This window comes from Notolabrus celidotus, chromosome 19 (genome assembly GCF_009762535.1).
Source record: "Notolabrus celidotus isolate fNotCel1 chromosome 19, fNotCel1.pri, whole genome shotgun sequence".
Lineage (NCBI taxonomy): Eukaryota > Metazoa > Chordata > Actinopteri > Labriformes > Labridae > Notolabrus > Notolabrus celidotus.
In genome coordinates, this window is record NC_048290.1 from 15,516,264 (window position 1) to 15,535,691 (window position 19,428).

A 19,428-nucleotide genomic window follows, 5' to 3' on the forward strand; every position below is an offset into this window, starting at 1 on the left:
TAACTTGCAGGAAGGACTGAATGCTAGTGCTGTTAGCTCTGCAAACATCAGCCAAATTGAGGAAACCCTTTTACATCGTTTACCCGCAGACTCTGTGATCCTGTAGTTAGCCATCTTACCTTTTAGACTAGTTTGAATATAACTTTCCATTTAAAAGACTAGCAGATTATTTACTTCTGAACGTTCCTGTATGTTATGCATGCACAAGGCTATCACTCAAACATGCACAAAAAGAATGCTCTGGACTGCACTAACAGTGAGATGTCAGAATGAGGGCATCGCACAGGAAAGAGCGCCTCAAGCAGTTGGTGAAGTGAACGGGCCTCTGCAGCAACCTCCACAATGTTTCAAACTTGGTCTGTGAACCAGTACTGTACTTGAACCGGTGACCCTCCAGTTCCCGGCCCAGGTCTCCACAGGCCAAGCTCCTGCTTCCACAGTAATCATATATTGGAAAAAAGGCTGTGCTAAGTGCATCCTTTAAAAGTGCTCATTTCATCACTGACAGGCTCAGATTGCTATTAGTTCCTGATGATCTTACAGAAATGATCTCTTCAGAGAGGTACCTTTTTTTTTAGTGAAGGATAATTATGTTATTTAAGCAGAAACAGCTGTTGCATCACTTTCTTCAAAGACACCAGACTCCATCCACGCTTCTACGCTGCAGAACTGAGAGCTTGCTGGTGCACGGCTGCCTTGATAGTGTGTTTGTGTGAATTGTGACTTCAGTGTTTCTAAATGGTTTGTTCAGATCCAACAAAGCATTTGTGTTGCAAACAATGACTCAAAGAAATTCACCAACAAAGACAGCGGTAAACAAGCACTGCTCCTGTTCTACAAGGTTAGATTAGCATCTCACTCTCACACAGAGAGTCAGTCAGTGGAGGGGAGGTGTTGAACAATGTGAGGATCAATCTCAGCCTGTCAGCGGCAGAAAGAAACACCTGTTGATGGACATACTTTGAAAAGGAGACATTTGCCTTTTAAGGAATAAGCTGCAGAAATTAGAGCATACTAGAAAAATCTTTTAGTACCTGTTTTTCTATTTAGCCCCCAAATTAAATTAAAGAAAGGCCTGAAATTATAATTTAAGAACTTCCTGGGGGGATCCTTGTCAGCTTTTGTTTGTGTTGTGATTTTCCACTGGACAACAGAAGACTAAGCAGTGAATACTAATACACACACACATACACATACACACACCTGTCCCTTTAACAGCCAGTTTGTGCTGCAGTCTCATTAACCAGCAGCAGGACGAGGTGCTACTAGTAGCGGGCACTGTCAGCGTCTGTCTTGATCTTTACGTCAATGTTTCTGTGATGCAGCAGCGTGGCGTATGTGTTTACATTTTACAGCCATGCTCAGTCTCTGGAAATACATGTGTAGTACTGTAAGATTCAGAAATGAAGAAAATCGCTGTGACTGTCGCTAATGTTGTCTTCTTTTGCTATTTAATGCATTTAGCATTCTTCTTCTGTTCCACTGTAGCCACCGTCTGGCGGGAATACTGTATTACAAGCAGGCACCAGTAAAAACAATGAAGAATTGTACTTTTAAAATGAGAAAATACTCAAAGTAACTCAAAGTAAGAATATTAGAATATTCGAAAGTCATTGCCCATCCCTAGTGAATACATGACTTTCTTTCTCAGAAAAGCTCCATATCCTCTTGTTTCTGAAGCTGTAAACTATTGACAGATTAGCTTTGTCAAAAAAACAGATCATTAAATTGTTTATTTCTTTTGTTAACCAAATAAAGAACACCATCAGTCTCAGATAGAATGTCAGAATACAGCAGGAGAAGATGGCCACAACCACATGAAGTCTAGATTTCATAATGAAGGCTTGCTCTTATTCATGCATGTCGTCAGTCGTGTGTGACTGCTTCACTGAGAAGCCTGAAGCTCTGCAGGTTCAATCAAATCAGCGGGGGATGATCATCTCCTTCAAGGAGCAGCTGACCCAGTTAAAACAGCTCCTTCATAATTCAATTCTAGTGACAAACACTTTCTACTGTTTTAAAGAACAAAATCCTGGAGTATAGAAACCTGTAACGCTGTAGGCCTTTCTTTTTCTTCAGTTATTAACTTTCCCTAAAAGTTTTAATTTAGAGACATGTGACCTTTTTATGGAACAGGTAACCTCTGAGCACTTCAAGCCTTCTATCACAGTTTGCTCCATTTACCCACCTGGACGGCACACAGCCCAGACTGAAGGGAGCGTCAAGGTCAGACGGTGTTATTTTAAGACTTGGAACTTTCACCGCCTCCAGTATGACAGATTGCATACTGCACTGCAAAAACGACACAGTCTGTAATTCCATTTTTTTCCTCTGCTGAGTGGAAAATAAAACTTGGGACAAATAAAACTCTCTTCTTTCCGTCCTGCTGTGTGTGGGATTCGTGTGTTGGAGTGTGTTGCGTCTCAGGTGTTTGTGTGGTTTTGCCAGGTCTCTGCGGTGGAGCGATGGTTGTTACTCAGTCCTCCAGGATCCCTGACGTTTGCAATATATTTTACTCATCCTGTTTGTCTTTACGGTCATTTTACCACGTTTTTATTTTACATATTCATGATATCCAAAGCAAGTCCCAGGCTAAGGATCCCTCTCCCTCTCTACTCTTCCTGAGGTTTCTTGCATTTTTTATCAGACAGAAAACCAGACAAATCTGTGAGCTCATGTATGATTTAGACTGGTTCTCCCCCTGCTCAGTTGGCCTTCTGTCTGGCAATAACAACCAAGATGGCTACCACAGATATAGAACATTCTGGATGAGCTTTTGCATTAGTCATTCACAAATCTGATGATAGTTCATAATATCAACTGAGGCTGCAATTTTCATTCATGATTATGAATTGTTTCATCTCTAAAACATGAAACAGTGAAAAATATGAACCAATTTTTCAGAAAGACACAATTTGTGCCTTTTTCTTGTCCAAAAACCAAAGATTTATTTAGCTGGCATATAAAAATAAAGCAACCTGAACCAAAAATAAATCCTGAAGGGGCATGGACATGAAAATCAGATATTTTCTAAATAAAAAAATGACTCAAAATAAGCCAGTATCAAATATTAAAGGACTGTTATATTTAAGAGGTGGGTGTTGGCCACCAATTGATGTCATGCCAGTTGTTTGTTGTTGCCAACAGAGGCAGTTTTGGTCACATTTGCCAATTACATTTTTTTCCAGTTTATTTTTGCATGGGCATATGTCCCAAAAAGGGGAAATTTAAAGTGTTACAGCAGCAAAGTAGACCGTGCGAAACAGTATACAGTAAACAAGAGCATATAAGATAGCAATTCTTGAAAAAATAAAAAACGTAAATTAGCATATCTTAAGAAAAAACAACATACAGAACTAAGAATCTTTTGTAGAAAAATGTATTGCACATGTTAGGGGTGAAATGAAGAATAATAATTGCACATTAATACAAAATAACAACAAAATAAGGAAAAAGACGAATAAGAATAAAAAAGATAACCGCTGCAACTGTCGCCACTCGAGCAGCGCCTTGACTGGAAAAAGTGTAGCATGCTGTAAAGATTTTAAAGCCTCTGTTGGAAGCAATGAAATATTGCACAAATTAGAAAAAGACTGATTTGACCATATCAGTACTGGACTGAGTGATTATTTTCTTTTAATTCAAAAACATTATTTATGATAGCTATCTTCTCCTCTTCGTGCTGAGGAAATACCATAAAGGTTTAATGTATACTGTCGAATGCGTGATCTTATCAAACAGCAACTGGCCATTGAATGTTAAGAGAGCCCCCTTAAAGGCAGCCCTGCATACTAAGACATGTTGACCTCATTGAATCAGTAGTATCTTTAACATGGATGTAAAAAGGAAAAATCACATGTTGGCTGCCATTGTTGTGTGATACTTTCTAATGTAGGAACTTATTGTTACCGAGTGGTCACCAGCTCTTCTAAGGGGAGACACATTTTAAGTATTCTTTCCTCATGACCTAAATATCATTCATCCACAATGGGGAATAAAACAGGTCTATACTTTCTCTTTAGTCAGTACTTTTAATTTTTGGTATAAACATTGGCTCATTCTTATCAAATAAGAAAGCTCCCAGCCCATCACATATACAGATCATATGATTTGACATGATTTTGAAACTGAAAAATCTCTCCTGTTCTCATTCCTCTCTCCTACCCACCTTTTGTGCTCCTGACGTCCTTCAGATGACAGTGGAACAGATGGTGACTAAAAAACATGTTCAGTTTCCTCTTTCCTCTAATATATCGACACAGATTCATCTCCAGCTCTATAAAACCACAGGACTTTGAAGAATCATCAGCTCTGTGTGTTTGTGCTCAGTGTAGTTTGGGAGGTTTTTCTGTCGGGGACTAGAGGAGGGGGTGGAAGTTATTTCAGTGTAATTCCCAAATGTAGTGCTTGTGTTATGTGAGGTACAGCTATGAAAATTGGAACAGGTTGGAAACAGGGTGAGAAGGAAATGAATTACTTTGAAATTCAGCATGTATAGCTGGTGTGTCTCCGGAGATCTGCTCTAAGTGCCAGCTAGTTCTGTGTGAAACAGTCTGTTTGGATATTTCAGCACTGCAGGGAGTCTGACTAGGACCAAACAAAAAGAGAAGCTCATTTAAACAAGATAATAATAAAAAACAATTCAATATAATCACTTCAATTTTCCTCTAAACCCTTCTGTGTCTTCTTTTTCTCCTGCAGGTACAAAGACAGAATGTGAGGCAAACCAGTTCCAGTGTGGAAACGGTCGCTGCATCCCGTCCGTCTGGCAGTGTGACGGTGACGAGGACTGCACTGACGGCAGTGACGAGAGCTCCTGTGGTAAGTTAGTCACACTTTAAGCACTGACGACTCCAAAACTGTCGACAAGTACCTCATGCAACCCCACTTGAAAAACCTTCCCTTTCATTTCTGACTTATTTTCTCTCAGTTCTGTTCTATCCCTTCCAAGAAACACACATACAGCACAGACAGCTTTCCTCTCCTGCAGAATAACATCAGCAGCAACGGGCTGCACGTAACTTTTAAAACAGAGGTATGTGAAGGTTCATAGTAAACATGAGACTGTGCATTTAGATCAGTGCATTAACAGGAGGGATGTATTGATGGTTCCCCCTCTTTCTGATCATCTGCAGCAGTGCATGCGGCAACACATGAGGGTCACAGGGCGCAGGAGGTAGTCTTGATTGTGGATGGTGGTTTTATAGGATGATAAAAAGGAAACTACAAAAATTGTCTGCATCATATTTGGGCAGCCAAAAATATTGGGCAGCCTGCCCAGGTATTCTCTATGAGTGGGGGAACACTGCATATTTAAGGCTAGGATAGACAAGTTTACCAAAGAGTGTGAAGTTAACTTTATAAAAAAGAGATCTTTAGTGACATGAGGACATTTTGTGTTTACTTGAAGGATTTGTTTGATGTTGGCCAGCTTTCACATTTTTCATTGTCTCATTTGGAGTTTTGAAGTGGTTGACCTCAAATCTTGATCCCATTTTTAATTGTTGGAGCAGCTCTTACTTCAAAGTTGTGGGCGAACACGTGTGCCATGTGATGTTGGAGTACGCTGGGAGGCTCAAATTCACCGGCATTAGAAAGGAGAAGTCATTAAAAGATCTGAGACAGTGCAGGAAATTGATTCAGTGCCTTTACCCAGTATTTCTGTTAAATACCTGCTAGATGTTTTTTGTTACGCACTACAATCCAAGCTTTCAAAGAGTCATATTGTGACATTGCTATAAAGGGGTGTGTTTGTATTCAGTGCATATCTATGACATGATTCATCAGACAGATCGTTTCTATATTTAGATCACGCTAATAGAGTAACACAGGTTGAACTTTAGACAGAGTGAACTCACAGCTCTCTGTCCTCTAATGAGACGCTCACAGACTCGCTTTATTAGATGGTCACACACATCGCTCCAGTTGTATTTATGTCTTTTCAATGATGAGGCTGTGAGATGATAATATCTGATGTTATTTAAACGCCTCTCGTCTGGTGACAGGCGTGACTACAGGCTTAGTTTTTCTGGTTGTCTCAGGAACGACTCGAGGGGGTTTCCTTTAAATTTTGCACAGACGATCACTTGAACACAGATAACCTGATAAGACTTTAGTGGTCAAAGGTAACTCTGATATCACCGATTACCTTTTATTGGCCGACGTTATTGTGGAATTGGGTCAAAGGAAAGTGATTTAGTTGTGACGTTTTTGAAAGAGTACTTGAAGTCACTTCAAAAGTGCAAAGATGAACTTCATTGTGACTTCATGAGCTCCTAAAAACTTGGTTGAAAGCTTACTGGTTGAGCTGCAGTCATGAGAAGAGTCTCTTTTCAATCACATGCTCGTCAGTGACACAAACACAAAGAGACACATGGGCCCAATCTCAATGTCCACCCTCAAGCACTCTCTGACTTTGAGGCGTGTTCCCGCTAAGTCCTTGAGGGCTTAGGGCTGTCCCACTGTCAAATCATCAAGTGTGTGAGGGATCTCTTACAGACTTTTTGAGCCCTTCATGCCCCCTTTCCGTGTCCGTTTTAAGTGGGCATTTTTGCAGACTTAGCGTGAGGGAATTACCCATAGTAGGTAGCATTGTGACGTGAAACAAGGGATTCCCAGCGAACTTGGAAGGGTAAACGAGAGCCGTAACATGAAATTAAAAAAAGTGCAACAGTAAAAAAGAAGCATGAAAGTTCCAATGAAATTTACAGGTAAAAAAGATTGCCAGTAAGTATACATATAGAAAACAGCCTTTAATCTATTTATCTTTACACAGATGTTTATTCAGTATAATTCATGTATTTATAGTTATATAGCCTATTCATATATTTTAAATGTTGTGGTTAAGCAGTCTGTACGGTAAGAGCCTGGATCACATGGCGATCAGTCAGTCGTCCCTTAAGCACCTTGAATTTGAGGAAAGTAAAAACTGCGACATAAAAATTCCTAACACTGCTAAGGTGAGCTGGTGACGTCATGCAGGTTATGTGAGAAGTCTCAAAGTGCTGTCCCATTCCCAGTTTGTTTTGAGCTCTTACAGCCTCCTGCCCTCAATCACTTTACAGCTGATGTCAATTAAGTCAAGAAGGGCTCAGGGCGGACATTGAGATTGGGCCATGGTCTCTTGTTTTATGTCCCTCAAGATGATGGTGTAGCACTGTAATATCTCGGGAAAAACACATCTGCAACAATGAAAACAGCTGATCAGTATTGTCCCTGTAGTCAACACCTGAAGTGCCTCATTCCTCTGTGACATAGGCATCCATTGATACCCACTGTTAATTAGAAATGCATCAGAGAGACTCACTTATACATCGGGTGGATTTTTTCCCCCATTAAGAAACTCTGGGAGGTGATTTTAAAGATTTATATCCAAGTAAATGGGCGGAGAACCAGACAGTAATACTTTCTGACCTCCCAAAAACAAAACTAGGTCAGTCTCATAGTCCCTAAGTCTGCTTGCATTTTGTCAGAGGAATATCAGCACTGTGGTTTCTTTAAGCTGCATCACTGCACACAGAGTGGCACAGGAGCAACAGCAGGGCAGGCTGTAAACTTTAACGAGTCTCAAAATGACCCTTCAGCACTCATCATTTATGAGAATTTAACCAAGAGCTGAATTATCCACAGAGGTCTCCTGCTCTCTGAAAACAAACAAACCTGGTGGAAGCTAAACACTCTAAACAGAGCAGTCTCATTATAATGATAATAATAATCACTCTTTGTGTAATGAGTTTCCTGCATGGGTGGGCTGTGAGCTGAGCTGCTGCTAGCTTGTTTACTGGACATGGCTTGTTTTTTAAGGTATCCTTCAGAGTTCATTGTTTGAGGCTTTTGTGAGGATCAACTCAACCAAAGAGGTGTCTTTATCTCCCAAATAAACAGATTGATGACTAATACTGGTGAAATACACAAAATAAAGAGATTTCATGTGAAAAATCAGAGTCTCTTGGTTGCTCTTCAGCTAGCCTCAGGAGGCTGTGAGCTGGGCTGCTGCTAGCTTGTTATACTGTTGTGGATTCCCTCACACAGGACTTCCACCAGATCCCTGTCCGGCTCTGCCCTCTCTTGTCCGTCAACACCAAGCGGCAAACTCCGGTCTCAAACGATGAAGCCAATGCGGAAGTGCTATAAACTGCAATACATCGAAAATCCGCTTGAGGCTGGCTGCAGAAACACTGGAAACCACATAGACATGAATGGGAAAAAGACAATCTTTGCAGCATTAATAAACATGTTTACAGCCTGGTTCAAAAAACGGCTTGGCCCTACAACGCTAATCTCTCTAATGGCACACACTGTACGGGGGGTGAATTTTTTTCTAACGTGACGGTTCAGAAGATATTAAGATTATGAGTTTTGCCCAAATAAGGACATGACTGACGTGTATCCCGGTCGGGAACACACAGCCATTGGCTAAGAGACTCACACTACGTCACACTCTGCCGGATACTACGTCCATATTTTATACAGTCTATGGTCAACACCCATCGGTTGTGTTTTCGTAATGTAGCACGGAGCAGGACTGCTGTCAGCCGCAGTCATGTGACCGAGGTTCTCCCATGGTAATCACTGAATCAAGGATTCTCCTCTTCCTCTACTCGTCCATGTTGTCTTTCTGGTCCTCTGAAAACCTCTGACCTGTTGACTCCAGGCCTGGCTCCACTCATCATGACGGTTTGTTGTTGTAGTTAAGTGAAATATGATCTGGTGGTAACAGAGTGTTTTATTCTGAAAATTAACTGGATGTTTTTATTTTGTTTTGGTGCCTGACTTCCTGTCCCGCTCCATCTGCTGTGTTGAGATTGATGCGTCGTGCTCCGGCATCAGTCAAAAATACAAGTCTTGTGTTGTATCTGATCCGGAGGGCTCCTCTGCCGGATCAGAGACGCAGCCGGAACGCAACTGAGCGAATCCAGTGGGAGTTAACAGATTGACTTGAATAGAGAATCAGATTTGGTGCCGTGACGGATTGGAGACGGACCTGGTGGAATTTTGCCTTCAGAGTTCTTTGTTTAAGCTCTTTATGTTTGGATCAACTCATCCAAAGTGGTTTCCTCATCTCCCAAATTAACAGATTGATGACAAACTCTTAAAATAAAGCAATTTCATGTTAAAAATCTGCGTATCTTGGAAGCCCTTCAGCTTGCCTCAGGAGGCTGTGAGCTGAGCTGTTGCTATCTTTAGACCAAAATCCTTCCCCAGGAAAATTGATGTTAAAAGAGAGACTCCTGAAAAACTCTGAAACAAAACGCCACCAGCCTTATCCTTGGACGCTCATCTCTAAAGCCGTTGTCTCACTTGTCAACCTCCACAAAAGTGAAACAATCCTCCGTTGTTGGATTGAAACTGTCTCTGCTGTTCTCTCTGTGAGGATTGGTTGCCAGTTTCATTGCTCCTATGTACATGTGGGCTGAAAATGTATTGTATTACACTGTTGATGTGGCCCGGAGTGTGGGCGAAAGAATGACAGTCTGTCTTTGTTATAATTGAGCAGGTTTTCCTGCCAAAGTGAACAATATGGAAATGAAGCTGGAAAGTCAGTCTAGGGAGAATCATGAAAGGTCACCTCGCTGGGTGTTGGATGTCTTTTTACACAGGCAGGGCTTGTATCAGGTATTTGATTCTCTTCCTGGTTTCTCCTTCATATTTAGTGTGGGTGCATCCACATGTTTAATGAAACACCAAACATACCATATTAAACCTTTCTATGTGATGCCAGCATTACTGTTCTACTGAAACAGATGTAGAAATGATAAACTGCAGAACCACAGGAAGGATTTGAATGGCTGAACGCCTTCAGCTGGTTTCTACTTGAGGTCAGTTTGGATGAAGATGAATCACATGTTACTCAAAGCTTTGACCTTAATATTAAGAAATACTCAGTGGTTAGTGGCTACTCTCTACTCCTTGTAGGTTCTACAAAACAGAATTAACAGCAGTTTATTATGAAGCTAGAGTAGCAAATATATTGGTTTCTTTGCCTAGATTGAAGCATTCATTTTTAGATGTCTTTATTTGTATTTTTTTACAAACTGTAAGGAAAAAAACTTTATACAGTTTAAAACAGCTAAGTGATTAAACATTGTCACCCTTGGGAGTCGGTACCAGAATTACCAGTCCGTTATACCAATAATTAACATTTATATTGTTTATTTTTTATTATTGTAGGCCAGTTATCTTGTAGTGCAACGTTGTTTGTCTGTATGTTGATCTAGTAAATGGAGATAAAGTTGTATGAAGGCTGTGTCTGGTTAAACTGACATATAACCACTCCACCAGAGCAACGAGGAACCAGCACAGGCATGAGGATGCTAACCTACTGGTGGTGCTTGCTCTGCTAACCTTAGCCTTACTCTGCAAACCAATTAACATTTTTTTACCTGCAGACACTTGTAGATCCCATATTTAGCTATTTTTAATACTTTGTACTCAATTTTGACTGTTGTCTGATTATTTTCTTACCTTTTTTTAAAAGCAAGTCAGTTAGTTAAATTTTCATTTATACAACCAGACAATTAATTGCTTCAGGACATCCCTAGTTTCCAAATGCAGTTTCATGTAAAACAAAACGAAGACAGGTCTTTAAATTAATTAAGTTTGTATTTCAACCCCTCTGTTTTTATCCACTTCTTGTAAAATGTTATCTCAATAACTCCTTGAGAGAAAACTTTTAAAGTTGGCAAACAATAACCTCTCAGAGTCGATGCTGAACTAAAAGCTGTTGGTCAAAGCTAACTTTGACCTCCTATAAAAGTGTTTGCTGATAGAATGTAAAAATTGACTTACTAATTGTAACACAGTGGGATAAAATGATTCGAATTGAAGGGTCAAAGGTTAAATCACATTACCGTTATATTGAACAGCAATGTGTTTTTGCCTCAGGGGGTTTGTATCTGTGAGCTGTGATTTGTCCATTTTTGTTCTGTCAACAAACTGACCTCCCGTTCAGGATTGCTCCCTCACCTTTAATCCTTCAAAATAAGGCAGTTAATACACAAAGCAGCAAGTTTGATGAATTTAGACGGTGCTAATACATCATATTGTATAGAAAGAAAGAAATATTACTGAATCCTTCGTGATTGTAACTTTGGGTGCCTTGGAGTCTACTTTGCAGTTTAAATTGTAAAGATAGTCTTAAAGTGACATGGAGGGACTTGGCATACTGTGTTCTTGAATGTCTTTTAGATGTAATGCAGTATGAAGTGGCTACAGAGAGCAGATGGAGCTTGTTCTCACTATCTCACATTCACACAGATGTCACATGTCACAGTCAGATCCCATCATGTTGGCTTGTCCTCACTACGAGCCTTCCCAGCATCCTCTGGGACAGAATGACCCGGTGATGGGAAGGTAGCAGATAGAGCAGAGCTAAATATGGATACCGAAGAAGTGTGCGTGTGTGTGTGTGTGTGTGTGTGTGTGCATATGTGTATGTGTGCGTGTGTGCGTCCAATACATTTCAGATCTTCCTCCGTTTGCTTTTGTCCCTCATCTATCTGGGTCATATGAAACCGAGGGGGAGGGAGGGAGGAACGAGTGAAGGGAATGATTGAGAGAAAGGAAGAAAGCAAGTGCAGGAAAGAGAGGAAAAGAACAAAGCGATACTTCGGCAAAGAATCCTAAAAATCTGATTCAGATAGAAACAAAGGATGTCCTGAAGTAAAGCACCTGGAGTAAGGTGTGATGGATTACCTTTAGTCTAACGGCTGTAGGACTACGTCAAGTATTGTATGCATTCCCACAGCAGCACGCCTTGCAGATGTTTCAGAATCAAAGGAAACCAGTATGATCTTAATGAAGCATCCTGGCAGCATTTTCTAAAACTTGTTTGAACAGCAGCTCAGCTCACAGTCCCGCCTGAAGTCCTGCAACCACCAAAGAGCCTAAAAAACTTTAACTTTCACACGTTTCATCAGAGGGTGTGTTTGTTTTGTAGATGGAGAGATCTCTGTGGAAGTTTTCTTTCAATTAAATCTTTTAAACATACTTACAGAAAATCTAAAACCATCCAAGCACTTGGGAAAAAGCTGAGGTAACGGAAGGCAACTCAGTTTTCAGCTCCCATGAAGCTCTTAACTCTGAATGTCTGAGATGCACAGTATATCAATCGTAAACAACCTCATTCAGAGCTTATTTACTACTTTGATAAATCTTTCCTTTTTAAAAAAATTAAAGTTGTTTTATTCATATTATTCATATTATTATTATTATTATATTTCATTTATACATGTTTATTTTATTTTGTTTTCCTTTTTTTTCTCACTATAGATGGTAAGTCATGTAGAAAATGTGTCAAGCTCTTAATAAAAAAAAAGTTAAAAAAAGATAATAAGCTAGAGAGAGTGATAGAGAGAGATAGGTTAAGGCTTTACATAAAACACTTGTAAGCAGGCTACATTTTTACTGATAAGCCGGCCAATTCTCACTGCTCCTTTTCTCCACATAAGCACGAAATGCACCATCGTGCATCCCAGCAGGCAACCAAGCAACAATGTTGAGCAACACACACTTCGCATTGCGTTTGAGCTGCACATTTACAGAATCAAAGTTTGTTCCTGTTCATTTTTGCAGATGTGTCATTAGATAAATCCTTGATGCGTATGTGTACACTGGAAGCGAAACTGATGCGCATTGTGATGTTGGCGATATCACAGATCCCCTGTTTCACTTCCTCTTGTCGCTGAGGGCCATTGGGGAACTTGATGTGGTCTGTCATCGCTTTTGTGGTTCATTTTATTTTTATGCAACCTGTGGAAAACATGCATACTTCCATCCATCATCTTTACCGCTTATCTCATTCTGGGTTGCGGGGGGCTGAAGTCTATCCCAGCTGTCATTGGGCGTTAGGCGCGGTACACCTGGAGAGGACACCAGCCTATCACAGGGCTAACATACAGAGACAAGGAGCCATTCATGCACACACTCACACCTTCCTTTTTTTTTTTTTTTTTTTTTTTTTTTTTTCTTTTTCTTTTTCTTTCTTTTTCCTCTTGTCTGCATATATATTTCTGGTTTGTGTCATGTTTGTCACAAACTGTCAAATATTCATGCAATTTATTCTTGCAGCAAAAGAAAAGAAAGAAAACCTTTTTCTTCTGTGCTTGTGACTGTGTGCATGCAACCATCACCATCCCTCTTAGAACTCTGGCCTATCTTTTATTGGCAGCTAATATTATGTTCTGTAAAAGAGGGCGTGCACACCTAGGTGGGCCAAAAAAAATAAAAAAAAATAAGAGAAAGTGAAAGAAAGATTACATAAGGATATACAAAGGGACAGGGAGAGAGAAGGAGAGAGAGACCTAACACACTTAGATGGAGAGGGACCATCTCACCATGATGCCAAAAAGAAAATCCGTGGGGTGATACTAATGATTAAGCAACCCTTAGTGTCCACAATCATTACTGAAGCTTGGGTCGCAGAGGGTTGCCGCCGTGCTGTGTTCTATTTGTGTAACAAGACCACCACTGGTGCAGATGAAACCACCTGGGTCAGACCAGCCGAGCGGTACGGCTCAGCACCCGGGCCGCGAGAGCAGTCAGACCGAAGGACCCAACCCGCCGCGGGAGACCCAGGCCAGGGGACAAGCCAAGGACCCAGACCGGAAGCAAGCAGGACACTCTCACACCTTCCGACACTTTAAAGTGATAGATGGGCCATACCATACATTATCCCACTTATTACCTGGCTTAAAATACAAACACGTTGGTAAAAAACATGGATTAAAGATGATTTTATTGATTTTAAAATGATTTATGTACACAGCTTTAAAAAATAGTCCCGGTGATTCCACGTTAGTTAGCGTTCCTTTAGTGAAAGTTAATAACCATTGTCAAGGGGTCTAGACCAATCAGAATCAAGTATCTTACACAACCGGAAGATCAGTGAGACAGCCAGTTAATAGTTTTTAAAATCCATTAGTATTTAAATAACCTATTCTGAAACTTACACCTGCTAATTGCTAACTAATTTAGCTCAATGTGTTTTATTTCTATTTGTTTGTCATGTTTTAAATTGGTGCGGCAAAGGCATCAGATATTCACACACATAACAGAACACAATATGAATTAAAACAATTACTGATTTATTACAAGCAGTATTTATGTGCATTATTTATTTACACAACTATGAGTCAGAAGCAGGCGCAGATTTTGAAAAGATAGGAGCTACTAAAATATTGATAAATACCAGAATGTGTAAATCTCCTCCTGTGAAGAGTTTGCACACATTCCTTCTGCTCACGTTTCATGAATGACCCCTCGTGTTTCTCTCTGCCAATAATTCATTTCCCTCTCTTGCTATCTCTCACAGCAGCTTAAATTCTGCTGCATGTGAGTCTCTGTTATTCAGCCTCTTTGAGATAAGAGCTGCTCTAACTTCCATCCCTGACCAAACTGTAAAAACATCAGAATCCAAAATGAATTAATAAGAGAGAAGGTTGTCTAACGAGGCCCGCTGTGTGCTGCTGTCACAGCTCAAAGGGAGGCTGCTTGTTTCTGGGGTACGTATTTGTATTCTGGTCAGAGAGACGGAGGAAAGGCCTCAAGGAGACACTCAAGTGTGTGTGAACATGGAGGTGGTGAGGGCACGAGGGGTTGTGTTGTGTTATGGACACTTTTCAAACACCTGAAACAACTTCAAACATTTCTCTTCCTGAAGACAAACTAGATTACTTTCTCTGCTGTCTGACTTTGTTGCAGAATATTAAGTTTTGTTTTCTTCTTCTTCCCTTTATATTCAGTAGACTGAACCTACAGCTGAGATGAAGCTGAATGAGTTATGATGTTACATAACAGCTTGGTTGGTTGGAAGGATAATTGCATGATGCTATTAGAGCTTGCATGATTAACAGCGTCTGAAACTGTAAGAGGAGAAATGTTCGGTGGGAGAGCTTTAATTCTGTAGCCGTCTGCTAAGCTGATCATCTGAAAGTTAATGAAAAGATAATCTTTACCTCTCGTTGTAACGATAACATATTTCCTTTGGGATTAATAAAGTGCTATAGAGAGAAAACGGAGGGCTGTTTCTGCTCAGCTCAGTTTTGTTGTTTGAAACTTTACATCTGCAGTGAGACTTTCACGTCTTTTGGTTCACATGAAGCAACAAATCATAAGGCGGTGACCTTTTCGCCTGATGGAGACTGAGGTGGGTGGAGGGGAGGGACTGTAATTCATATTCCTGTGGTGTGAGGGTACGGATCTGGTCTTTCTCCCCTACCCTTCTTATTATTCATAGGTTTCTATTTCTAATGTGAAGTGTTTGATTAAACAATGTGAAGCCTCTCCCTCTCTCTCTCTATCCTATCCTCTTCTCTGTATAATGAGTCCATCTGTCTCTCTCTCCCACTCCAGTGAGAAAGACTTGTGCGGAGGCGGACTTTGTGTGTCGCAACGGCCAATGTGTCCCGAAGCGATGGCACTGCGATGGGGAGCCGGACTGCGAGGACGGGTCCGATGAGAGTCTGGAGATCTGCCGTGAGTATCCTCTGATAGATTTCATAAAGAAATATACAATAAAATATTTGAATATAGACTGTACGAAGCATGCACATGGCATCTGTGACGTCACCGATTCGTTTCTGAGGGGACTCCACCTTACTTTGGTTTAAGGCAGGGGTTCCCAAACTTTTCAGCCTGCCACCCTCAAAATATAGGTGCCAAAGACTTGGGACCCCCAGTGTCCCTCAAAGTGATTTAATGTGGCTTCATTTAGCTGGTCTGCAGAAAATGACCCTACCTATATGAGCATGTGTCTGTGTTTTCTGTGCCATAATGAATTAACCTACTGCTACTGATGCTTTTGATAATTCACTGTTCACTAACCCTAAACTAAGGAGTCATCTGGCAAAAAGAATGGCAAATAACTAAATAAATTTACTATTTTTAGATAACTTAAAAAAGATAAACATTCTGGAAGACATCTCACGGCCCCCAGTTTTTGACTCACGACCCCCCAAGGGGGTCCTAACCCACACTTTAGGAACCCCTGGTTTAAGGGAAAGGAATGGAGATAAGGGAGGTTTGTAGCCTTCTGGAAAACAGCTACAACGGGTCCAGGTGTCCATTAACTCAGCTGTTCCCCTTTCTTGCATATATTTGTACAACTCTTACCTTTAAAGGTGACATATCATGCAAAATGGACTTTTTAATGGTTCTCTACCTGAAATATGTGTCCCTGGCATGTCTACAAACCCCCCGAGAATGAAAAAAATCCATTCTGCCCCTGTTTTGATTTCTCCACCTTTCTGTATATGTGTGTGAAACGAGCCGTTTCAGACTTCCGTGTTTTTGTTACGTAACAACAATATCCGGTCTGTAACGGAGTCAGAGCTCGGAGCTTGTTCAGCCCATAGACTGTATAAAATAATACTGAATCCCCTCTCCGTTTTTCATTACCTGCACAAATGTGTGCTAACAAGGAGCTTAGGAGGGAGGCATGCTAGTTGTAGGCTGTCTTAATAAACACAAAGGTCGGTTTTACTCCCCACGTCTGCAGATTTGAAGATCTAGTGGATGATTTTTATTTATCATGGAGAAGTGCTAGCGCTAGTTAGCATAGCCACATAGCTACATGTCGTAGCTGTAGCTGTGTACCAAGACACACGTCAACATACTGACAAATAAAACAACAAGTAACACAGAATCTGTGACCATTACTTCAGAAAAGGTCCTGCTGCCTTTCTGGCAGAGGTCGGTTTTACTCCCCATGCCTGCAGATTTGAAGATCTAGTGGATGATCTTTATTTGTCATGGATAAATGCTAGCGCTAATTAGCATAGCCACGTAGCTACATGTTCATAGATGTAGCTGTAGCTGTGTACCAAGACACACGTCGACATACTGACAAATAAAACAACAAGAAACACTAAATCTGTGACCAATCCTTCAGAAAGGTCCTGCTACAGGCGCCTCTCCGTCAGGATCAGATTCTGGATCAGATTCAGAGGGTTGAAGTAACGTGATCTCTGAGCAGCCGTGTATATTCAGCCAACATGTAAACATTAGATCAACGTGCTGGACAGCCGAGGCACATCCACTTCCTGAGGGGGCGTGGTCAGAGAGAAAACAGAGTGTTCTGAGGAGGGCTGAAGAAGAGGGCTTTTCAGGCATGCCAAAATCTGATTTCAAAGTGTTTAAGTGAGCATAAACTTTAAAGACATGTTTTGGGGACCTCTTAGACCAATATATATTGATGAAAAAAGCGTGATATGTCACCTTTTAAAGCTAGGGTTGGTAGTCACGGAAAGCTAGCATGAATTTGAATATAGCAATTCCTCAGGAGTCAGTCTAACCCCAAGCTCCTCCAAAACAACGCCCCACTTACATGCATGAGCGCCGCTGATTCGCGACCATATGATCGTGACTGATTCAAAACTGGTCCTCAGAACATCGTTTGTGTTTTGCACTACGTCAACTCATGTCTCACTCAGCGGTAAGAAAACACCAAAACATTATCATAGACCATGACACAAATGACCATGAAATGTACGCACAGGAGGCGGGCAGAACAGCAGGATGGGATTTGATTGGTTTCATAATTTGCCTCCTGATGGCAGGGATTGGTTGGTGTATTCCCAGGTTTATTCCAGCTGTAGATAGCAGCTTTTTTTCACTCTTTTTTAAGAACACATTATGTATTGATTGCCATCGGGACATTAAGATCATTTTAACCGGTATAACAAAAAGTGGATCTAAATCTGATTACCAACCCCAGCTTTAATAGATTTGTTTTTGATAATGTGTCTCCTGCACACTGTGTACGAATAAATAAATAAATGTTAGACTAAAACTATGTTTTGTCAAACCATGCCCCTGACTTAATAAATCATCACGCAGCATGCAACACTAAAAAGACTTATTATTCCTGCTTTATCTGCCACCTTTGTGCACATTGCTGAACAGGTCAGCTTCTCCTTTTATTATTTATGAAATACTACGAATAGAGAGAGAGGTTCATTCAGAGGTCTGCAGAGAACATGAAGGCAGATTAACCATAAGAAGAAAGACCATAAAGAACATAAAGTATGAATGAGGGTTTGTATACACAGGTCCCCCTGGAGGATGACAGTATGAGCAGCGTTAATTACTGCAGTCTCTGTGACTGCAGTGCAGAGTGTGGATTCAGGCAAGGACGATGTGACCTAAAAACACAGTTTCTGACCTGGTGAGTGGGTGTTTGCTCACTGCTCTTAGATTTAACACAGGAAGCCTTTAGACATTTCTCATTGCAAGGCTTCATGCTTTAACGAGTGATGGGTGGTATTTAGATATCATCAGCATTCTTTTTCCTGAGCTTTAATGTGGAGCTTTACACAGACCAAGCTTTTTACTTCTTTGTGCTCCTGAGAGGATTTTTTTAATTTCTGAAACATTAATATTGTTGCCTTTGCATGATCGCAATAAGCAAACAAGACAATCAGTGACAAGATTTATAATTTCTGTATAGCTGCTTCAAAGCCTGTAACCTGTGCTGTGTGTAGGTATCTGATGAAGTGAGTTATAGCACTCTGACTCTATTGACATTTTCCTCCACTAAAGATTCACAGTGAGTGAAACAATTGACCGTTAAATCAGTAGAAAGAGATTTTTCTTCACATGCTCAGAACAAGGTCGCTAAACTGATGAGAGGTATTGGTGCCTTCACAAGGAGTGATCCCAAAATCAATGCAAACGGAAAGTGACTCACGGGAGCTTTAAGTCACATGACTAGAAGGGCTGCTCCCTAAAAGCCACATGCCATCAATCTCTGCAAGTTTGTGTTTTATTTGTAATTTTCTGCACCAAAACGGTAAAACTAGCCTTCTTTGTTAGCTGCAAGGTTTTAATTGGTAGCTGGAATGTTAGCAGAGGTCTTGAAGTGAACGCATCTATATGGTACCAAAAATCTAGAGGGTTAATAAACTGATTTTTTATTATTGTAGGCCGAAAACAAGGGTCATATGTTGGGTCTAAGCTGTAGCATAGCCACCCACCACTAGCCAGGACTGCTGCCAATGGCTACTGTCATAATGATCTACTACCCAGATGTAAACTAGCACAGACGACAGATGGAGAAAGTATAAGTCCAAAGTTGTATGGAGGCTGTGTCTGGTTAAACTGGAATATAACAACTCCATTGGAGCAATGCGTGTTTAGCACAGGCATGAGGACGTTAACCTGCAAGAAGGACTGAAGGCTGGTGATTCTGCATGCAGGCTTTGCTAATGTTAGCTACACTGACTTGATCCACAGACGCTGTGATGTCGTGTTTAGATATATCGTGCTCAATCTTGACTGTCCGGCTACTTGAAATAAAAATGTCCTTTTATAGAGGACAAGAAATTTTGTCTCTTTGGAACATCCCTAATCTTCTCTTTTTCAATTAAAGTCAGCAGTTAAACCGTGATAGTTTAAAATCAACATCTCTGTTTTCAGAAGAGCTTCATCTTA

General features: G+C 40.7%; 1 protein-coding gene across 1 annotated transcript in view; it reads left to right on the top strand.

The window, feature by feature from the left end:
• The window catches only part of vldlr (very low density lipoprotein receptor), an 80,321-nt gene that overhangs the window by 17,380 nt on the left and 43,513 nt on the right, over nucleotides 1–19,428 (top strand). Inside the window, exons 2-3 of the mRNA XM_034709092.1 lie at nucleotides 4,702–4,821; nucleotides 15,352–15,474. Of these exons, the coding sequence (XP_034564983.1) occupies nucleotides 4,702–4,821; nucleotides 15,352–15,474 (243 nt within the window). The remainder of the gene's footprint in view (nucleotides 1–4,701; nucleotides 4,822–15,351; nucleotides 15,475–19,428) is intronic.